The sequence below is a fragment of the Podarcis cretensis genome (genome assembly GCF_951804945.1).
Source record: "Podarcis cretensis genome assembly, chromosome: 13".
NCBI classification, from domain to species: Eukaryota; Metazoa; Chordata; class Lepidosauria; order Squamata; family Lacertidae; genus Podarcis; species Podarcis cretensis.
In genome coordinates, this window is record NC_137182.1 from 57,472,993 (window position 1) to 57,489,456 (window position 16,464).

The window sequence follows — 16,464 nt, forward strand, 5'->3', positions numbered from 1 at the left end:
CTAGTGACTGAGTTAAATAAGAGCACAAAGGGAGGGATCAAGAATCAAAATGAACAAAGATTGAGCTTGCTGAACTAATTATTACATAGAATACAAGATCGGGAGGCGGGTGGAAGTAAGGAAAATAAGGTTTTGAAGGTTATAATTGGAAAGTGAGGGATTTCTTTTTGTTTTTTTTATGTTAAAATCTCCTTTTTTCTCTTCTTTTTTTTTTTGTCTATGTTTTCTTTTCTTTTGCAATGTTTGTGAAAACTTTTCTTTTTGTAATGTTTGTGAAAATTTGCTTTTTTTGTTCTTTTTTGTGAAAAATGCAATAAAAATTATTTAAAAAAAAAAAAAATGAAGCTGATGACCCAGCAGTGGCCACATTTAACTATGGGCTGTAGTGGCATAGCATGTGGGGGTGCTACCGGGGCACCTGCCCCAGGTGCAAAATACTTGCCTTGCCCTGGGCACTGGCAACCCATGCTATGCCACTGATGTAGCTACAGGTAGGGAGCTGTGTTGGTCTGCCATAGTCGAAACAAAACAAAACAAAACAAAACAAAACAAAACAAAACAAATAAAATAATAAAATAATTCCTTCCAGTAGCACCTTAGAGACCAACTAAGTTAGTTATTGGTATGAGCTTTCGTATCTGAAGAAGTGTGCATGCACACGAAAGCTCATACCAATAACTAACTTAGTTGGTCTCTAAGGTACTACTGGAAGGAATTATTTTATTTTATTTTATTTTATTTTATTTTATTTTATTTTATTTTATTTTATTTTATTTTATTTTATTTTATTTTATTTTATTTTATTTTATTTTTTTTTATTTTATTTTATTTTATTTTTTTTTATTTTATTTTTTTTATTTATTGCCATTGATGGGCTGCATAAAGTCCCTCCTCTCCTTTGGTGGTTTCTGCGTAGAGGTCGGATGGTCATCTGCCACGGATGCTTTAGTGGTGATTCCTGCATTGCCAGGGTTGGACTGGATGACCCTTAGGGTCCCTTCCAATACTATAGTTCTACAAAGAAGCCCTTCCTTCCACCTGAATCTCCCAACATCCAGAGGGAGCTTCTTCTGGGAATCCCAGAAATGTGGGCAGAATGAGATTTTTCGTGGTAGCTCTGGTCCTCAGTGCTTTCAGCACCCAGCCCATGCCAAGCCTGTTGGGGGCCAGTTGGCCTTTTTGCACCCCCTTCCGCTTGCCACTGCTACCTCACCCCGCCGGCTTGAGAGCCGTTGCCCTGGGGGGGCGGAGGAAACTGTTTGGCATCCAGAAGGTCCTTGTACTGGAGCTCGGGAGTCACCATACGCTGGCACAGCGCCTGCCATTCGGGGTCCAGGCTGGGCCTCAGCACATAGCCCAGGATGGGGGCCTGCCCAAACTGGAAGGGACGGATGCGCTCGTCCGCAATCTGCCCCGCCTCCAGAGGGCCCCCTCCCTGCAGGCACTGCTGCATCCGCTCTGCTCGCCGCTGCCGCAGGGCATCCACCTCCCGGGCCAGGCGTGCACGGCCAAAGCGCTCTGCACGCTCCCAGAAGCTGCGGTTAAAGTGACTGTAGAGGTGCCAGTCCAGGTTGTTCCAGGCCTGGAGTCGGGCAGCCTCCACGGGCGCCAGTGGGCGGATGGACTCAGGGTTGCGGAAGTTGTGGCGGAAGGCCAGGATGTCCTCCTCTCCCCAGCAGAGGGCATCGCGCAGGAGCACCAGCGACTCGTCCATGTGCTCCGTCAGCAGGACCAGGTGGAAGGTGTGCTCCAGCGTGGCCAGGGCAGCCTGGATTGGGGCCAGGCCCGGGGCTGCTGGTGGGTCCAGGCCAAAGTCGAACCACAGCAGGTTGCGGGCATAGTGGTTGCCCCTCTCACTGGGGCGGTAGAAGCGCTGTGGCGAGGCCAGGAATTGGGGCAAGGTGCCGGCGCGGCGGAAGGCAGGGACAACGCTCCGGTAGTAGGAGAAGGCCGACTCGGCCAGGGAGACGGGGTGCCTCACGATGGAGAAGTAGAAGCTGTCCGGGGGCATGACTTTCTGGACCTGAGGAAGGAGAAGGAGACATGTTGGAGGGAGTATGTGGGGCAGAGTCTGGTCCTCCAAATCCCCCAGCCTCATGTGTGTCTGAGGCCCAATTTGCCCTTTGGCAACAGACAGGCTCTCGGCACTTGCTCAGAGACACATGTCTGCAGTTCTATGAGTCTTTGAAATGTCCAGTTTTGCACTTGGGTAGAAAACCAAGCTGCATTTGCCAATAGAGTGGTACCTCGGTTTACGAACTTAATCCGTTCCGGAAGTCCATTCTTAAACCAAAACCATTCTTAAACCGAGGTGTGCTTTCTCTAATGAGGCCTCCCACCGCCGGTGCCCTTCCACCATCCAGATTCCATTCTTAGACAGAGGTAAAGTTCTCAAACCAATACACTATTTCCAGTTTTGCAGAGTTTGTAAACCAAATTATTCTTAAACTGGACTGTTCTTAAACTGAGGTACCACTACAGTTGTACCTTGGTGTCGGACTCTCCACTCGGCCGAGCTGATAAAGTTCATCTTCTGGCTGAGTCCTTCGGAATCGCCCTCCGACGAATAATTAACGACCTGAGCCTTTGATGAGGCTTCCAGGCACATTCCGATTCAGCAGAGAATCAAAGCAGCACGCGGAAGTGATGAGATTTATGGCTACATCGTTATGCTTTATTTCTTACTACGCAGACAGCAAAGAAATATACATCCTCTCTCTATGAGAGCAACTGAAACAAAGGAACAAAGGAACAGGAAACCACTAACGTCACATCCGTCTCCCGTGAGACTTCCAACAGTCTGGAAGGTCTCTGGAATGTAAACAGAGTCCTGTGACTCTAAGCAGCTGCTCAGTGGCAAACAGAAACTAACACATGGATCCCGAACGCCTTGTAAGTTGAACGTTTTTGCTCACGAATGCTGCAAACCCGGAAGTGAGTGTTCTGGTTTGCAAACATTCTTTGGAACCTGAATGCCTGATGGGGGAGCTTCCTGCAGCCCATCAGAAGCTGCACTTGGTTTCTGAATGTTTTGGAAGTAGAACAGACTTCTGGAAAGGATTCTGTTCGTACTTCCGAGGTATGACTGTGTATGTGAAAAGGATCTAGAAAAGAAATAAACCAGTGCTGTACCAGCAGAAGTCTAGTGTCCTGATCAAGGAAAGTCATAGTACTCCTGTATTCTGCCTTGGTGAGACCATGCCTGGAATACTGTGTCCAATTCTGGGACCGCAATTTAAGAAGGATGTTGACAAGCTGGAAGGTGTGCAGAGGAGGGTGACCAAGATGACAAAGAGTCTGGGAACCAAGCCCTATGAGGAATGGTAGAGGGAGCTGAACAGGAAGAGCCATTCAACAGTGCAATGGACTCCCTTGGACGCTCGATTTCTGGTGAGGCAGCCTAGAAACGCCTTTATTTCTTTTGCTGCTGCATCACAGGGTCTGAAAGACTTTTAAAACTGCCATTGGAACAGCCCACTTCTAGGTGGATGTCAAGCCATTCCTCATTCAGTCCCCCAAATCTGAAACCCAAGTTTCCACTCTTGCACGGGGCTTAGGCTGGGAACCCTCTTCGCCTGCACCTACTCATGGATAGCCACCAGTTTTCTGGGGAATCCTGCCTTGCAGGGGCTGGACTATCTGGCCCTGGGGGATCCAGCTGGATCAGAGCAATGGAAGCCCATCTAGTCCAGCCTCCTTTTCTCGGTGGCCAACCAGATGCCCATTATGGGAAAGCTGCAAGCCAGGTCTGAGCAGAAGAGTGGGATTCAGAAGCATGACCGCCTCCGACTGACTGTTGTTGTTGTTTAGTCGTTTAGTCGTGTCCGACTCTTCGTGACCCCCTGGACCAGAGCATGCCAGGCACTCCTGTCTTCCACTGCCTCCCACACTTTGGTCAGGCTCATGTTTGTAGCTTCGAGAACACTGTCCAGCCATCTCGTCCTCTGTCGCCCCCTTCTCCTTGTGCCCTCCATCTTTCCTAACATCAGGGTCTTTTCCAGGGAGTCTTCTCTTCTCATGAGGTGGCCAAAGTATTGGAGCCTCAACTCCGACTGACTAGTAGCCATCAATAGCCCTTCTCCTCCCCAATGGGTGTGTCTGATCCTCCTTTAAAGCTGCCCAAATTGGTGGCCACTGCTGCCTCCTGTGGGAGGGAGTTCCACAGTTTAACAAAGAAGGACTTGCCTTTCATCTGCCCCGAATCTTCCAACATTCACTCTCCTTAGATGCCCACAAGTTTGAGAGGGTGCATTACAGAGGCACTGGTTCAGACACCAGCCTCCACATCATCATCATCAAATGTTATTTGTATCCCGCCCTCCCTGGCCAAAGCTGGGCTCAGAGCAGCTAACAATAAGTAAAAATAGCACAGTGTACATAAAACCACACAGTCAATTAATTAAAATACATTCCAAAATCAATTCAGAATCAAATTAATGTTAACCATTGGGCTAGAGCTCTATGAGGATTACAGAAGGAGAGAAGGGGTCAGACTGCGCCTTGGCCAAAGGCCTGGCGGAACAGCTCCATCTTGCAGGCCCTGTGGAAAGATGTCAAGTCCCGCAGGGCCCTAGTCTCTTGGGACAGAGTGTTCCACATGCCCCCACATGCCCCCCAGCCCCACTCTTTGAGCCCCACCTAGTCTCACCTCTGGCAAGTTGAAGCGCATGTGGTGGCAGAGGATGTCGAAGGGGCGCCCTCCGGGATGCCACCCTTTGACCCGCCGTGCCTGGAAGAGGTTAGGGTAGCTGAACTGGTAGCGGGCGGGGAGGGCAAAGCGCAGACCCCGGGCGTCCCCAAAGCGGTGCAGGAGGTTGATGATGGTGCTGCTGCCCGTCTTGTGGCTCTTCAGGAAGACCAGGTGGCGTCTCGGCTGGCAGCGGTGTCCTGGCCGCCCCTCCGCCTCCTCCTGCTCCGCTTTGGGCAGAGGGGGAGCCCAGGGGGTCGGAGGCAGCTGGGACAAGGAAGCCCTGGAGGAGGAAGAGGAGATCAGAGAAGCCCTCACTGGCCAGCCTCAGTGTCACAGGGGGTTGGGCTGGATGACCTCTGGGTCTCTCGTCTGACTTTCCAATTCTAGGATTCTATGGCATTGGCTTGAGTGGCCACCGGGGGCACTGCTGAGCATTGGGTGGTTCTGAAGGCAAGGAAGGTGGAACAGTTACCTCTTCTGAAAGGAGACCCCGAAGAGCTGGATGGTGAAGCCGATGGTCATGGAGACAGCCAGGGCGGCCCACAGCACCTGGAAGCGGCAGCAGTGCCCATAGAGGACCCTCATGGTCCTCTGGTCTCTGGGGGGCAGGGCGAGAGAGGGGCAGGCCAGGACGCCACAACCCTGGAGGGGAGGAGGAGGTTTGTAAATGGAAGAAAACAGACCCTCAAATCATGCCCCTCATTTGTCTCAAGTTCATAGAACTGGAGAGCTGAAAGGGATCCCTGGGGGTTATCCAGTCCAGCCTCTGCAATGCAGGAATCTCAGCTCAAGCAGGTGGTCTCTGCTTTAAAAAAAAAAGCCCAAGGAAGGAGAGTCCACCACCTTCTGAGGGAGCTTGTTCCTCTGCCATTTGTCCCTTCCTTCCTTGTCATCTGAATCCTGCAGTGCAGAGGGTTGGACTAGATGACCCTCAGGATCCCTTCCAACTCTATCATGCTATAAATCCATTGGTTCAGAGCAGTGGAAAAGAAGCTTGCTCCATCCCTCCCAGGCATGGGCAACAACCTCTGCTCAGCCTCACCCACAGGGAGAGCTCACCTGAGGACCATCCAGGGCTGCTGAAACTCCAGAGGGAAGCAAGAGGCAGATTCTGCGCTCAGTTCCTGGAGGTGCCTGGCCTGTGGGGGGCAGTCAGAGGATGGTCATGGGGCTCCTCCCCAGAGCTGCTTCTGGCCTTCCTCACCCCACACCCGTGTCACACTCCCCACAGTTGCATCCTGGAGCCCAGCACAGAAGAGGCAGCCATTTCTGGGGTGTGCAGTAGCAACACCTGGTCAGTGCCAACACTGGTCCTGGCCCTCCCCGCCCCACACCTGGCCTTCCCTCCCACTCTGCACACATCTCGGCCCAACCCAGCTGCTGCTGCTGCGGTGTCTGGAAGGATGAGGAAGCAGCCAGGCTGTGCTTGCGGCAGGAAGGAAGGAAGCCCCCTCCCTCAAAAGAACAAACGTCCCAGCCCCAGACAAACCAGGTAGATGGGTAGGCTGGCATTCCACTGAGTCAGGGGCTCCATGTCCCTGGGGAAGGACGGCTGGGAGAGCCTCAGCCACCCCATTACTGCTGCTGCCTCCTCTTTGGCGCGTGCCCTTTGCCTTCCGCCTGCCACTCCTCATTAAGGACTAGGAGGATTAGAAGGCCTGGAGCAGCCTGGCAGATGGCAGCAGCCCTGCGGAGGAGGCTTAGGCGGCACCAGGGGAGGAAGGGGCCTCTGTGGGTCGGGGCTGGGACAGCCCAATGGGCCCTGCTGCTGCAAGGAAAGTGGGAGGGGATCGCATCCTCCACCCTCCCCTCCCAAGGCTGCTCCTTGGTCCTTGTGGCAGCCGAGAGAGAGCCAGTTCCAGGAGTGTCTTTGAGGGCCCTGGCATGGAAAGAATGGGCAGAGAAGCAGTTTCCTCCCTGGTGGGCAGCCAGCGAAGCTCACGTGGGAAGATTCAGGGCAGACAAGAGAAAACCCTTCTTAGTTAAACTGGGGAACTCCCTCCTGCAGGAGGAAACAATAGCCACGACCTGCCTGGCTTTGCAAGAGAGGGCTATGGAGGGCTAGTAGCCAGGATGGTTTGGCCCAGATCCTGCTTGCAGGTTTCCTGAAAGGCTCTTCTGAGGTTCTTCTGAATGTCCTTCCAGGGCTCCCCAAACCAGCCCTGTCCTGAGCAATTGTCTGCCCCCTGCCCCGGTCTCCAGTGGGGTAAAGGAGGGTCTGCTTGTCCAGGAGATCTAGAAACCAAGCAGAGTGAGGAAGGCTTGAGGGAGTTGGAGAAGAGGAGACCGAGAGGAGATACGAGATAGCCATCTTCAAATATCCCAAGGGCTGCCACATGGAAGAGGTAGCAAGCTTGTTTTTCTCTTGCTCCGGAGGAGAGGACCCAAACCAACGGATTCCGACTCAACATCCGACGGTAAGATCCCTCGGGAGGTTGCGAACTCGCCTTCTCGGGTGGTTTTTGAGCAGACGTCGATTGGCCCGCGTTCAGAGATGCCTTAGCGGTGACTCCTGTGCTGCCGGAGGTTAAGCTAGAAGACCCCTGGGGGTCCCGCCCAGTGCCACAGTTGTGTGACTCTGCGCTGTCGCCTCCTCGCCGTGCGCCTGCCCTTTCCCCCCGCAACCCCTCTCGGAGCGCCCCGGGGGCGAGGGCCGGCTTCCCCCACGTGGCTCCCTTGGCACCCGCAGCGGAGCAGCTGCCGGCCAGCTGTCCCGGGAACACACGCCCTGCCCGGGGGCCTGGCGCCCCGCCCTCCCGCTGCCGAGGCTACCCTCCGGAAGAAGGCGAAACACAGCGGCTTCTGGGCACGTGCAGAGCGCCTTCTCCCTCTCTGCGCTTTAAACTGCCCCCGCCCCTGGGTCTGGACCCAGCTGCGGAAGTTGGCTCTGCTCACCAGCCCCCCAGCCCCCCCCCCCGCAGCTCCGGCTTCGCTTCTGCTGCCCCGGACTTTTTTTTTTCCGGTGGGGGGATCATCTGTCCATGCAGACTAGCTGAAAATGCATGAGAGGGCAACCAGCCGGGAGGGGAGTTCTAACCACCGGAGATGCGGGGGGGGGGGGCTCCCTCCTTCCTCCGCCTTGCCCTCCCCTGCAATGAATCAGACCCATCTACTCCCACCCGAAGCGCAGCTTCTCCCGCCTCACCTGGGAAGGGCAGTGTGTGTTTGGGGGTGTTGCTCAGAGCCGCCCCCCGCGGTTGCCCGGGCGCCTCAATTCCATCCTGGGGGGCTGGGGAGAAGAGCCCGATCCGAGCCTCTTCGGAGGAACCCCTCGTTCCGAGGGTGGGGGGCAGACTGGCGTGGCGGAGCTCCGCCACCTCTCTCCTTCCCTCCCTGCGTTGTCCTTCTCCTCTTTCTCCTCCCGAACTTTTTCCTTCCCTCCTTCTCTCCGCCCCCTTCTGCCTTCCCAACTTTTCTCTCCCCTCCCCCGCCGCCGCCCGCCGGCCGTCTTTTGTCTGCGCCGCCCCAGCCCCTCTCCGGCCCCTCTCCCCGGCCGACGGCCGAATGGCGGGGGGAGACGGAGCTGTGCACGATTCTCCCCCGCCGCTTCGAAAAGAGCAGCGAAACGCCGCCGCCGTCCCGCGCCCTGCAAGAGGCTCGCCCCGCGTCCCCTCCCCTTCCTTGGGCACGCTGCTCCCAAAGCCAGTCTCCTGCGGGTCCTCAGGGGGCAGGAAGCGCACTCTGCACATGCTCTGGAGTCTCTCTCTCTTTTGCTGGATTTCGGGGCTGAATGCTGCGGTGCGTGGGTTCGCTTTCTTCCCGGCTCAGTGCCTCCTCCTTCAGCAACCCAGACGCCCCCTCCCTGACCCCCCCCCGGATATTTTAGGATTTTTAATCTCATGGTCATGGGTTCCAGCCCCACTTGGGGCCAAAAGATTCCTGGATTGCAGAGGGATGGGGAGGTGACCCTCGGGGTCCCTTCTATGATTCTATCAGCTGCTCTTTGGGCCCTAAATGTTTGGAGGCTCCATGGCCTGCAAGGTGAGGGGTTCCTGCTGGGGCAAAAGTGTCCCCGCCCCAGAGGCAGAAGATTCCTGCATGGCGGAGGGGTCAGACTAGAGGACCCTTGGGTACCCCTTCCAACACTACGATCCTGCAACTGTCTTTCTTTCCGCTCTATAGGGCCTGCTCTGGGGAGGGACACACAGAGGGAGACCCACACCGAGGGAAGAGGCTGAGCTTCCGCCTTGCAACAGGAGGCCTCAAGTCCAACACCGCCCCCCCCCCAGCATCTCATGTCAGGGTTAACACAGCAAGTCAGAAGAGCCTGCAGCTGCATCATGGCCGTGGCCCCTTGAGTCCAGCTGCCACCCAGGTGCCTCAGTGGGGAGTCCACAGGCAGGACCTGGGTGCAAGAGCAGCACCCTCCCCGTGGCCTCATAAACCCCGAGGAGCTGCTGTTGCAAGTGGACCCCAGGGGTGTGACTCCATCTCAGTCTGGAGGGGGCACCCTCTTGGCCTCCCCCCTCAGGCAGCTGGGCCTGAGCTCAAGAGGCAAGGCCACCCCCACCCACTGCCTGCCCCAGGCCTCTCTTTTACCCCCACCCCCTCTCCACTCCCCCCTCTCTTGCACAAACAAACGTCACCCCCAAAACAACCACCTTTGGCAGCAAATTATACCTGGCAAGCAAAGGCTGGCTGTCAGCTGTGGAGATGCCTGCTTGCCTCAACACCCCCCCACTAACTCACCCCCCCCACCAATGTGCAGGGCTCATCTCTCCCCCCCCCCCCAGCACCCCCAGAGGTGGGACTCTGGCTCCCTGCCCTTGCAGGCTCTTTCGCAACCTCTCTGGCTCCTTCCTAGGAGCTGGCTGCCTCCATCCCCGCTCTCTCTCACACAGGCACACCCAACAGTTTGGCCTAGGAAGGAGGGGAGGGGAGCCAGCCCCCTCCACTCCCACCCCTGGGGATGGTCTCTCATGGCGCAAAGCAGATGTGGCCAGTGGGGAGGGGCAGCAGCTCTCCAGAGCCCTTTTGCAGAAATGATTAACGTAAGAAGAGCCCTCCTGAATCAGCCCAGGGTCATCTGGCCAGAGCCCAGGAGTGGTGGGAGGAACCAGCTGGGGAGCCCCCAGGGGAAGAAAGCATAGAACTAGAGGACTGGTGGTGGGACAACGATGAGAGGTCAGAGGGAGAAGAGGGGGCAGCCCGGGAGGAAGAGGTGTCAACTGCTGGAGAGGCAACAGGGTTCAGCGAGCAGGAAGAGGCTGGAGCAGAGAGCAGCTCAGATGCAGAGGCTGGAGAGGAGGAAGGCTGCTGAAGAAGCCAGAGTGTCTCCTCCTGCTGCAACCACCTCCCTGTTGATTTTGCAGAGTCCCAAGCACAGCGGAATGATGAGGAGTACGTGCCACATACTCTATATTACTTTATTTACACTCCAAAGCTGGTAGATTACAGAAAAACATCTTGCCTCTGCCGGAGCAGAGAAAGCATCCTCTCTCCTCTAAAGCACGGAGAGAACACTGGGAGAACAGTGAAAAACAGGAAACCAGTGTACATCACATCCAGTCTCCTTTCCCGTGAGAAACTCCAACAGCAATTGACTGTGGAATGTAAACACCTGTCTCGTGACAAGCACTTCGCTGCACAGTGAAGAGAGCAGAAACCAACACTCCCCTCCCCTGCTGGTCTCCCAGAGCCAGAAGAGGTATGAAGAGGGTGGAGCAGAGACAGACAGTGTGAAAAAGTTTCCAGTTGCTTGAGAAGGACTCGGGGAGGAGGAGACCACCTCATTGGGGGGAAGAGTTGCTGTGCTCACTAGGCTGGCCTCCTCTTGGAATAAAAAGGGTTAACTTTGCTGACACTGTGAGTTATTGCTGAGCTGCTCCTGACCCCCGCCCTGACCCCCAGCATCCTGACCTCACAGTGGTTGAATAGTTGCCTGCTGTGGGAAACCAGCAAGCAGAGTCCGAGCAGAAGAAGAACGCGCCCCTCCTGGGGTGTCCAGCAACTGGTGTTCAGAAAGATGGCTGCCTCCAAGCATGGCCAGAGCCTTATTTCCTCCCCATAAATTTGCAGAATCATCTTTTAGAGTCACCCAAGTTGGTGGCTGTCAGGGACTACTATGACAGTGGCCATCACTGCCTCCTATGGGAGGGAGTGCCGTAGTTTATGTGCTGCATGAAGAAGCATCTCCTTTTAGGTGTCCTGAATCTTCCAAAATTCAGGTTCATTGGATGTCCATGAGGATCATAGAATTGTAGAAGTGGAAGGAACCATGGCGGTCATCTAGTCTAACCCCCTGCAATGCAGAAATCTTTTGCCCGACTTGGGGATTGAACCTGTGACCTTGGAATTAAGAGTCTCCTGCTCTGGAATGTGAATGGATTGAACAATAAAAATAAAAGGAATCAGATTACTCACATATTACTGAAAAAGAACTGTGACTTAATATGTCTCCAAGAGACGCACATAATAAATAAGCATAAGAGATTACTAAGCAATAAGAGATTGGGAATAGATTTTGTGACATCAGATAGAGTGAAGAAAAGAGGGGTGGTAATATACATAAAGGAAAAATATGATCCACAATTATTATACAAAGATGACCAAGGGAGAGTAGTCATTGTTCAAATGGTGTTTCAGGGAGAAAAAATAATTGTTGTGGGAATATATGCCCCAAATGATAAAAAATCAGCCTTTTATTTGGAATTAGGAGACAAATTGATGGAATGGATGGACCAAAAAATGATATTGATGGGTGACTTTAACGGGGTGGTGTCCCCAAACCTAGATATGTCAACAAAAAAACAGGAGAAGAAGGAAGGTAAATTACCGAGATCCTTCTTTGATATGGTAAAAAATCTGGGACTGATTGATGCGTGGAGACTTAAAAACCCCACTACAAAACAATATACTTTCTTCTCAAACCCAAATCAGAGTTGGGGGAGAATAGACAGCATTTGGATTTCGAAGGAACTAACTCAAAATCTAACTAAATCGGAAATTCTTCCAAGAACTATATCTGATCATAATGCGGTCTCCATTGAGCTAAAAGGCAGAGATATCCGAACGGTTAGATGGAGGATGAATGAATTTTTATTTAATGATCAGAAGATTGTAAATAAGGCAATAGAGACAATAGAAGACTATTTTAAATGGAATTTAAATGGGGAAATTGCTATAGAGACTGTGTGGGACGCAGGAAAGGCAGTTATGAGGGGCTTCTTAATACAGAAAAATAGTCAAGTAAGAAAAGAAAAAGAGACAAAGAAGGAACAGATCCTAACACAGATTATGGAAAATGAAAGAAAGTTGACTATCAACCCCAATGAGGAGATCGCAAAACAGAATATAAAGATATTACAAGCTAAATTTTCTACAATAATCGACCAAGAGGTAGAATGGAAAATTAAAATGATGAATCAGAGAACGTTTGAGTCAGCAAATAAGATAGGAAAATACCTGGCGTGGCAAATAAGAGAAAGAAGAAAACAAAATACGATTAGTAGGATAAGGGAAGGAGAAAGGATTGTGGAAGAGCCAAAAGAGATAAGAAAGATATTTCAAAAATATTACAAGGATTTATATAAAAGAGGAAAGGAAACAAAGCAAGAAATAGACCACTTTTTACAAGTGCATCACCTAAAACGAATTTCAAAAGAAGAAAATGAGATATTAGACCAGACAATTACTCAAGAAGAGATAAAAAAGGCTATTAAAAGGATGAAAAGTGGGAAAGTCCCAGGGCCAGATGGCCTTTCGGCCAAATATTATAAAACATTAAGTAACCAAATATCCCCAGTGCTAGGAGAAGTGATGAATAATATATTAAAGGAAGGAAGGATCCCGAACACCTGGAAGGAAGCATATATTACTTTGATTCCTAAAAAAGATGCAGATACTCTGGAAGTGAAAAACTATAGGCCAATTTCATTATTAAATAATGATTATAAACTATTCACAGATATAATGGCAGAAAGACTAAAAAAGGTTTTGAACAACAAAATACATAAAGATCAAACGGGTTTCCTTCCAGGGAGGCAATTAAGGGAAAATGTAAGGAATCTGATAGATATTATTGAATATTTGGATATGAGTATAGACAGACAAGCGGCCTTGGTATTTATAGACGCTGAAAAGGCGTTTGATAACATCTCATGGGAGTTCTTGAAGAAAAGTCTGGAAACGATGGGAATGGGAGAGAAATTTAGAAGAGGGATAGAAGCAATATACAAGGAACAGAAGGCAAAATTGGTAATAAACAACACCACAACAGAATATTTTGGTATATATAAAGGAACTAGACAGGGTTGCCCCCTGTCCCCTTTACTGTTTATAACGGTACTAGAAATACTGAATGAGAGACTGAGGGGGGCAACAGAAATAAAAGGAGTGCAGGTAGGAAAGAGGGAATATAAAATCAAGGCCTTCGCAGATGACATCGTACTAACTTTAGAAGACCCAAAAAAGAGTGTAAAAGAAGCTTTACTAAAGATTGACGAATTTGGAGCCGTGGCAGGACTTAAGATAAATAAAAATAAAACCAAAATGTTGGTTAAAAATTTAACAAAGGAAGAAATAATAGATTTAGAGAGAAGGACGGAAATTGCAGTAATTAAGAAAGTGAAGTATCTCGGGATATGGGTCACAGCTAAGAACATAAATTTATATAAGGATAACTATGATGTCACCTGGAGGAGTATAAAGAAAGACATGGAATTTTGGGGGAGGATGAAACTCTCCTTTTTGGGGAGGATAGCTGTTGTCAAAATGAATATTCTGCCTAGAATGCTATTTCTATTCCAGACCATCCCCATACTTAAAGACCTAAAACAATGTAAAGAGTGGCAGAGAGTCTTGGCAAAGTATATCTGGCAGGGGAAAAGGCCACGGATAAAAATGAAAATTTTGATAGATAAAAAAGAAAGAGGGGGCTTTTCTCTCCCGGATCTAAGTCTATACTACGAAGCGGCCTGCATACTTTGGTTAAAAGATTGGATAAAACTGGAGAATAGAGATCTACTGGATTTAGAAGGCTTTAATAATTGGTACGGATGGCATTCGTACCTTTGGTATGGGAAAGTGAAGGTCCACAAGAGCTTTCTAAATCATATTTTTAGAGGACCTTTATACCAATCATGGGAAAGGAATAAAAATCTCCTTGAAAGAAAGACCCCATGGTGGATCTCACCAATTGAGGCTTTAACGGTGAAGAAAACAAACATGGAGGGAAAAAACGCCACCTATGAGGAAATGTTAAGAAAAACAGACCAAGGGCCAAGACTTAGACCTTATGAAGAGATAAAAAACCTATTCACTGGGTGGTTGCAATACCACCAGGTGAATGATTTGCTAAAAGAGGACAAGAAGAAGTTGGGTTTTGATGACAAAAAATCAAAATTCAATGTAGAAGTAATAGAAGGTAAAAACAAAACCCTATCTAGAATCTATGACATACTTTTAGAGTGGTATACAAAGGACGAGGAGGTGAAGGAGGCAATGATTAAATGGACTTTGGTTATAATATCGATTTTGAAAGGTGGCTAGAAGTGTGGAATTGTAATATAAAGTTTACAGCATGTATGTCTCTGAGAGAAAATGTTTGGAAGATGCTATATAGGTGGTACCACACCCCTGTGAAGTTGGCCAAAATGTATAGACTAAAAGATAAGAAATGCTGGAAATGTGGGGAGGTGGAGGGTGACCTATATCATCTATGGTGGACATGCAAAAAGGTGAAAGGCTTTTGGGAATCGGTTTACAATGAGCTTAAAAGAATATTTAAATACACTTTTCCCAAAAGACCCGAAGCCTTTTTGCTGGGAATGACGGGTAAAGATATTAAGAAAGAAGATAGAACGATATTCCTCTATGCCACCACAGCAGCGAGAATTTTATTGGCACAATATTGGAAAGTGGAAACTATCCCCAATATAAATGATTGGCAAATTAAAATGATAAATTATGCTGAGCTTGATAAATTAACAGGTAAATTAAGAGACCACGATGAACAGAAATCTCTGAAAAATTGGAGTAAATACTGGAACTATATTGGAATAAATGCTTAATGTGATTGGCGGGGTCAGAACAATACTACCAGCGTGTGAATTTAGGCCTATAGATTAAAAATCAAATACGTAATGGAAGCAGATATTTGATACTTACCAAAAGGATGGAAGGAAGTCCAGGAGGTGGTTTTTGCGTGTGTGTGTGTGTGTGTTTTTTTTTTTAATCGTTTACTGTTTTGTGAAACAGTCAGATTAATCTATCTTTGTATAGTTAGAGAGAGGAAAAAGTTGGCTTGTATATCCTGACGCTTTTTTTGTTTTTTGTTTTGTTATAATTTTTTTCTTTTGTATCTGTTTGTATGTTTGTTATGTGTATAACCTCAATAAAAATGTATTTGGGAAAAAAAAAAAAAGAGTCTCCTGCTCTACCAAGTGAGCTATCCAGGATGCAACCAAAAGGCTCAGGGGGTGGAGCAATTCCCCTATGAAGAAAGGTGGGCTGTTAGAATCATAGAATGTAATGCAGGAATCCAGAGAGTTTAGAGAAAAGGCTGGTAAGAAGAAGCAACACAATAGAAGAAGTTGTGCATGGCTTGAGGAATGTGGGTGGGGAGACATTTTTCTCCCCCTGCTCCTAATCACAGTGGGCTCACCCAATGAGTATGTACATCTAAAACTCTGTGGTCTGTTGCCGTGGGATGCAGCCATGACCGCTGCCAACTTGGGGGGCTCCATCATGTGGGGATGAGGGGCATGGTGTCCTCCGTGTGTATCTGCTCCTCCCTCTGAACCAGGGGAGGTGTGCAGGCCTTGAGTCAATGCCCAGAGGCCGTGACAGGTTGGAGTGGAGTCAGCAGACTGAGTCTGGAGCCAGGAGGTGGTTCTCGTGTCCAAGGGATGGCCTGTTGTGGGAGAGGCTGTGCCCCTGCTGCAAAGGAACGAGTCCCTGATTGAAATTTGTGGCTGGAGGTTCATGGAACTGTAGCCTTGGAAGGGACCCCAGGGGTCATCTAGCACAACAACCTGCCATGCCAAATCTCAACTGACAGATGGCCATGACAGACGGTTGGCTTGGCTTGGGTGGTGTGGAGTGCTGATGCCCAGGTATGAGACTGGCACACTACTCATGGTCTTTCCTGGGTACAGGCAGTTTGGCCCTGCCCACCCCATGCCTTAATGCAGCGGTTCCCAAAGTGGGTGGCAGAGCCCCCTGGGGGATTCCCTAGTGGGGTGGGAGTGTATAGGACCATCAGGCTTTGCCAAAGGTGATATCCCTCAACCAAGTTCACCCATTTGGCCGACTTAATTAAACTAGCTTTAACTGGGTTTTGAAGAAATGTGCAATTAATCATTTCTGTTCCAAATTTGACTGTGTTGTTATCTTCCTGAGCAGCTTGTGCAACCCGCACTTCTGAATAATGCTTTTTATAGGGTAGGGAGGCAGCACAGAGGGTGATTTTATGGGACTAAGCCGGGAGCAGCCCAACGAAGTCTGGGGCCTGCTGCTGTAATGTCCTCCTGCTGAGACCACGGCAACATGCTCTTTGTGAATCCTATGCCTGGTTGGCTGCTGTGAGACAGGTCATTGGCCTGATCCAGCCTCAGGCTGTTCTCATGTTCTGATGAAGTTGCCCTGGAAGCAGCTGCAGCTGTTGCAAAACCCCCAAGCACTGTGAGGTGCTGGTGATGCAATGGCCAGGGAACCCTCAGTGCTTTAAAGACGGCATCTCCCGGCCTCCACCGCTGGTGGGGGTGGGGTGTGAGAGAGAGAGACAAGACTCAAGTTCTCCTTCTTGGAGGCTCCATGATGACGGATTCTTCGCA

General features: G+C 50.1%; 1 protein-coding gene across 1 annotated transcript; it reads right to left on the reverse strand.

The window, feature by feature from the left end:
• Positions 1-568: 568 nt before the first annotated feature.
• Positions 569-8,090, reverse strand: GAL3ST4 (galactose-3-O-sulfotransferase 4). The gene is made up of 4 exons (XM_079952024.1): positions 7,836-8,090; positions 5,163-5,332; positions 4,649-4,970; positions 569-2,023 (listed from the first exon to the last, which is right to left on the reverse strand). The coding sequence occupies exons 2-4, from the start codon at positions 5,273-5,275 to the stop codon at positions 1,205-1,207; spliced, it is 1,254 nt and encodes a 417-aa protein (XP_079808150.1). The 5' UTR covers positions 5,276-5,332; positions 7,836-8,090; the 3' UTR covers positions 569-1,204.
• Between the last annotated feature and the right edge of the window lie 8,374 nt (positions 8,091-16,464).

What these genes read in the sequence shown, in the direction of transcription:
- GAL3ST4 (XM_079952024.1), bottom strand. Translation starts at nt 5,275, where the DNA reads ATGAGGGTCCTCTATGGGCACTGCTGCCGCTTCCAGGTGCTGTGGGCC. An exon ending in GGGGTCTCCTTTCAGAAGAG is followed by an intron (nt 4,971 to 5,162) that starts GTAACTGTTCCA and finishes TTCCTCCTCCAG; the next exon opens with GGCTTCCTTGTCCCAGCTGC. An exon ending in TGCGCTTCAACTTGCCAGAG is followed by an intron (nt 2,024 to 4,648) that starts GTGAGACTAGGT and finishes CTCCTTCCTCAG; the next exon opens with GTCCAGAAAGTCATGCCCCC.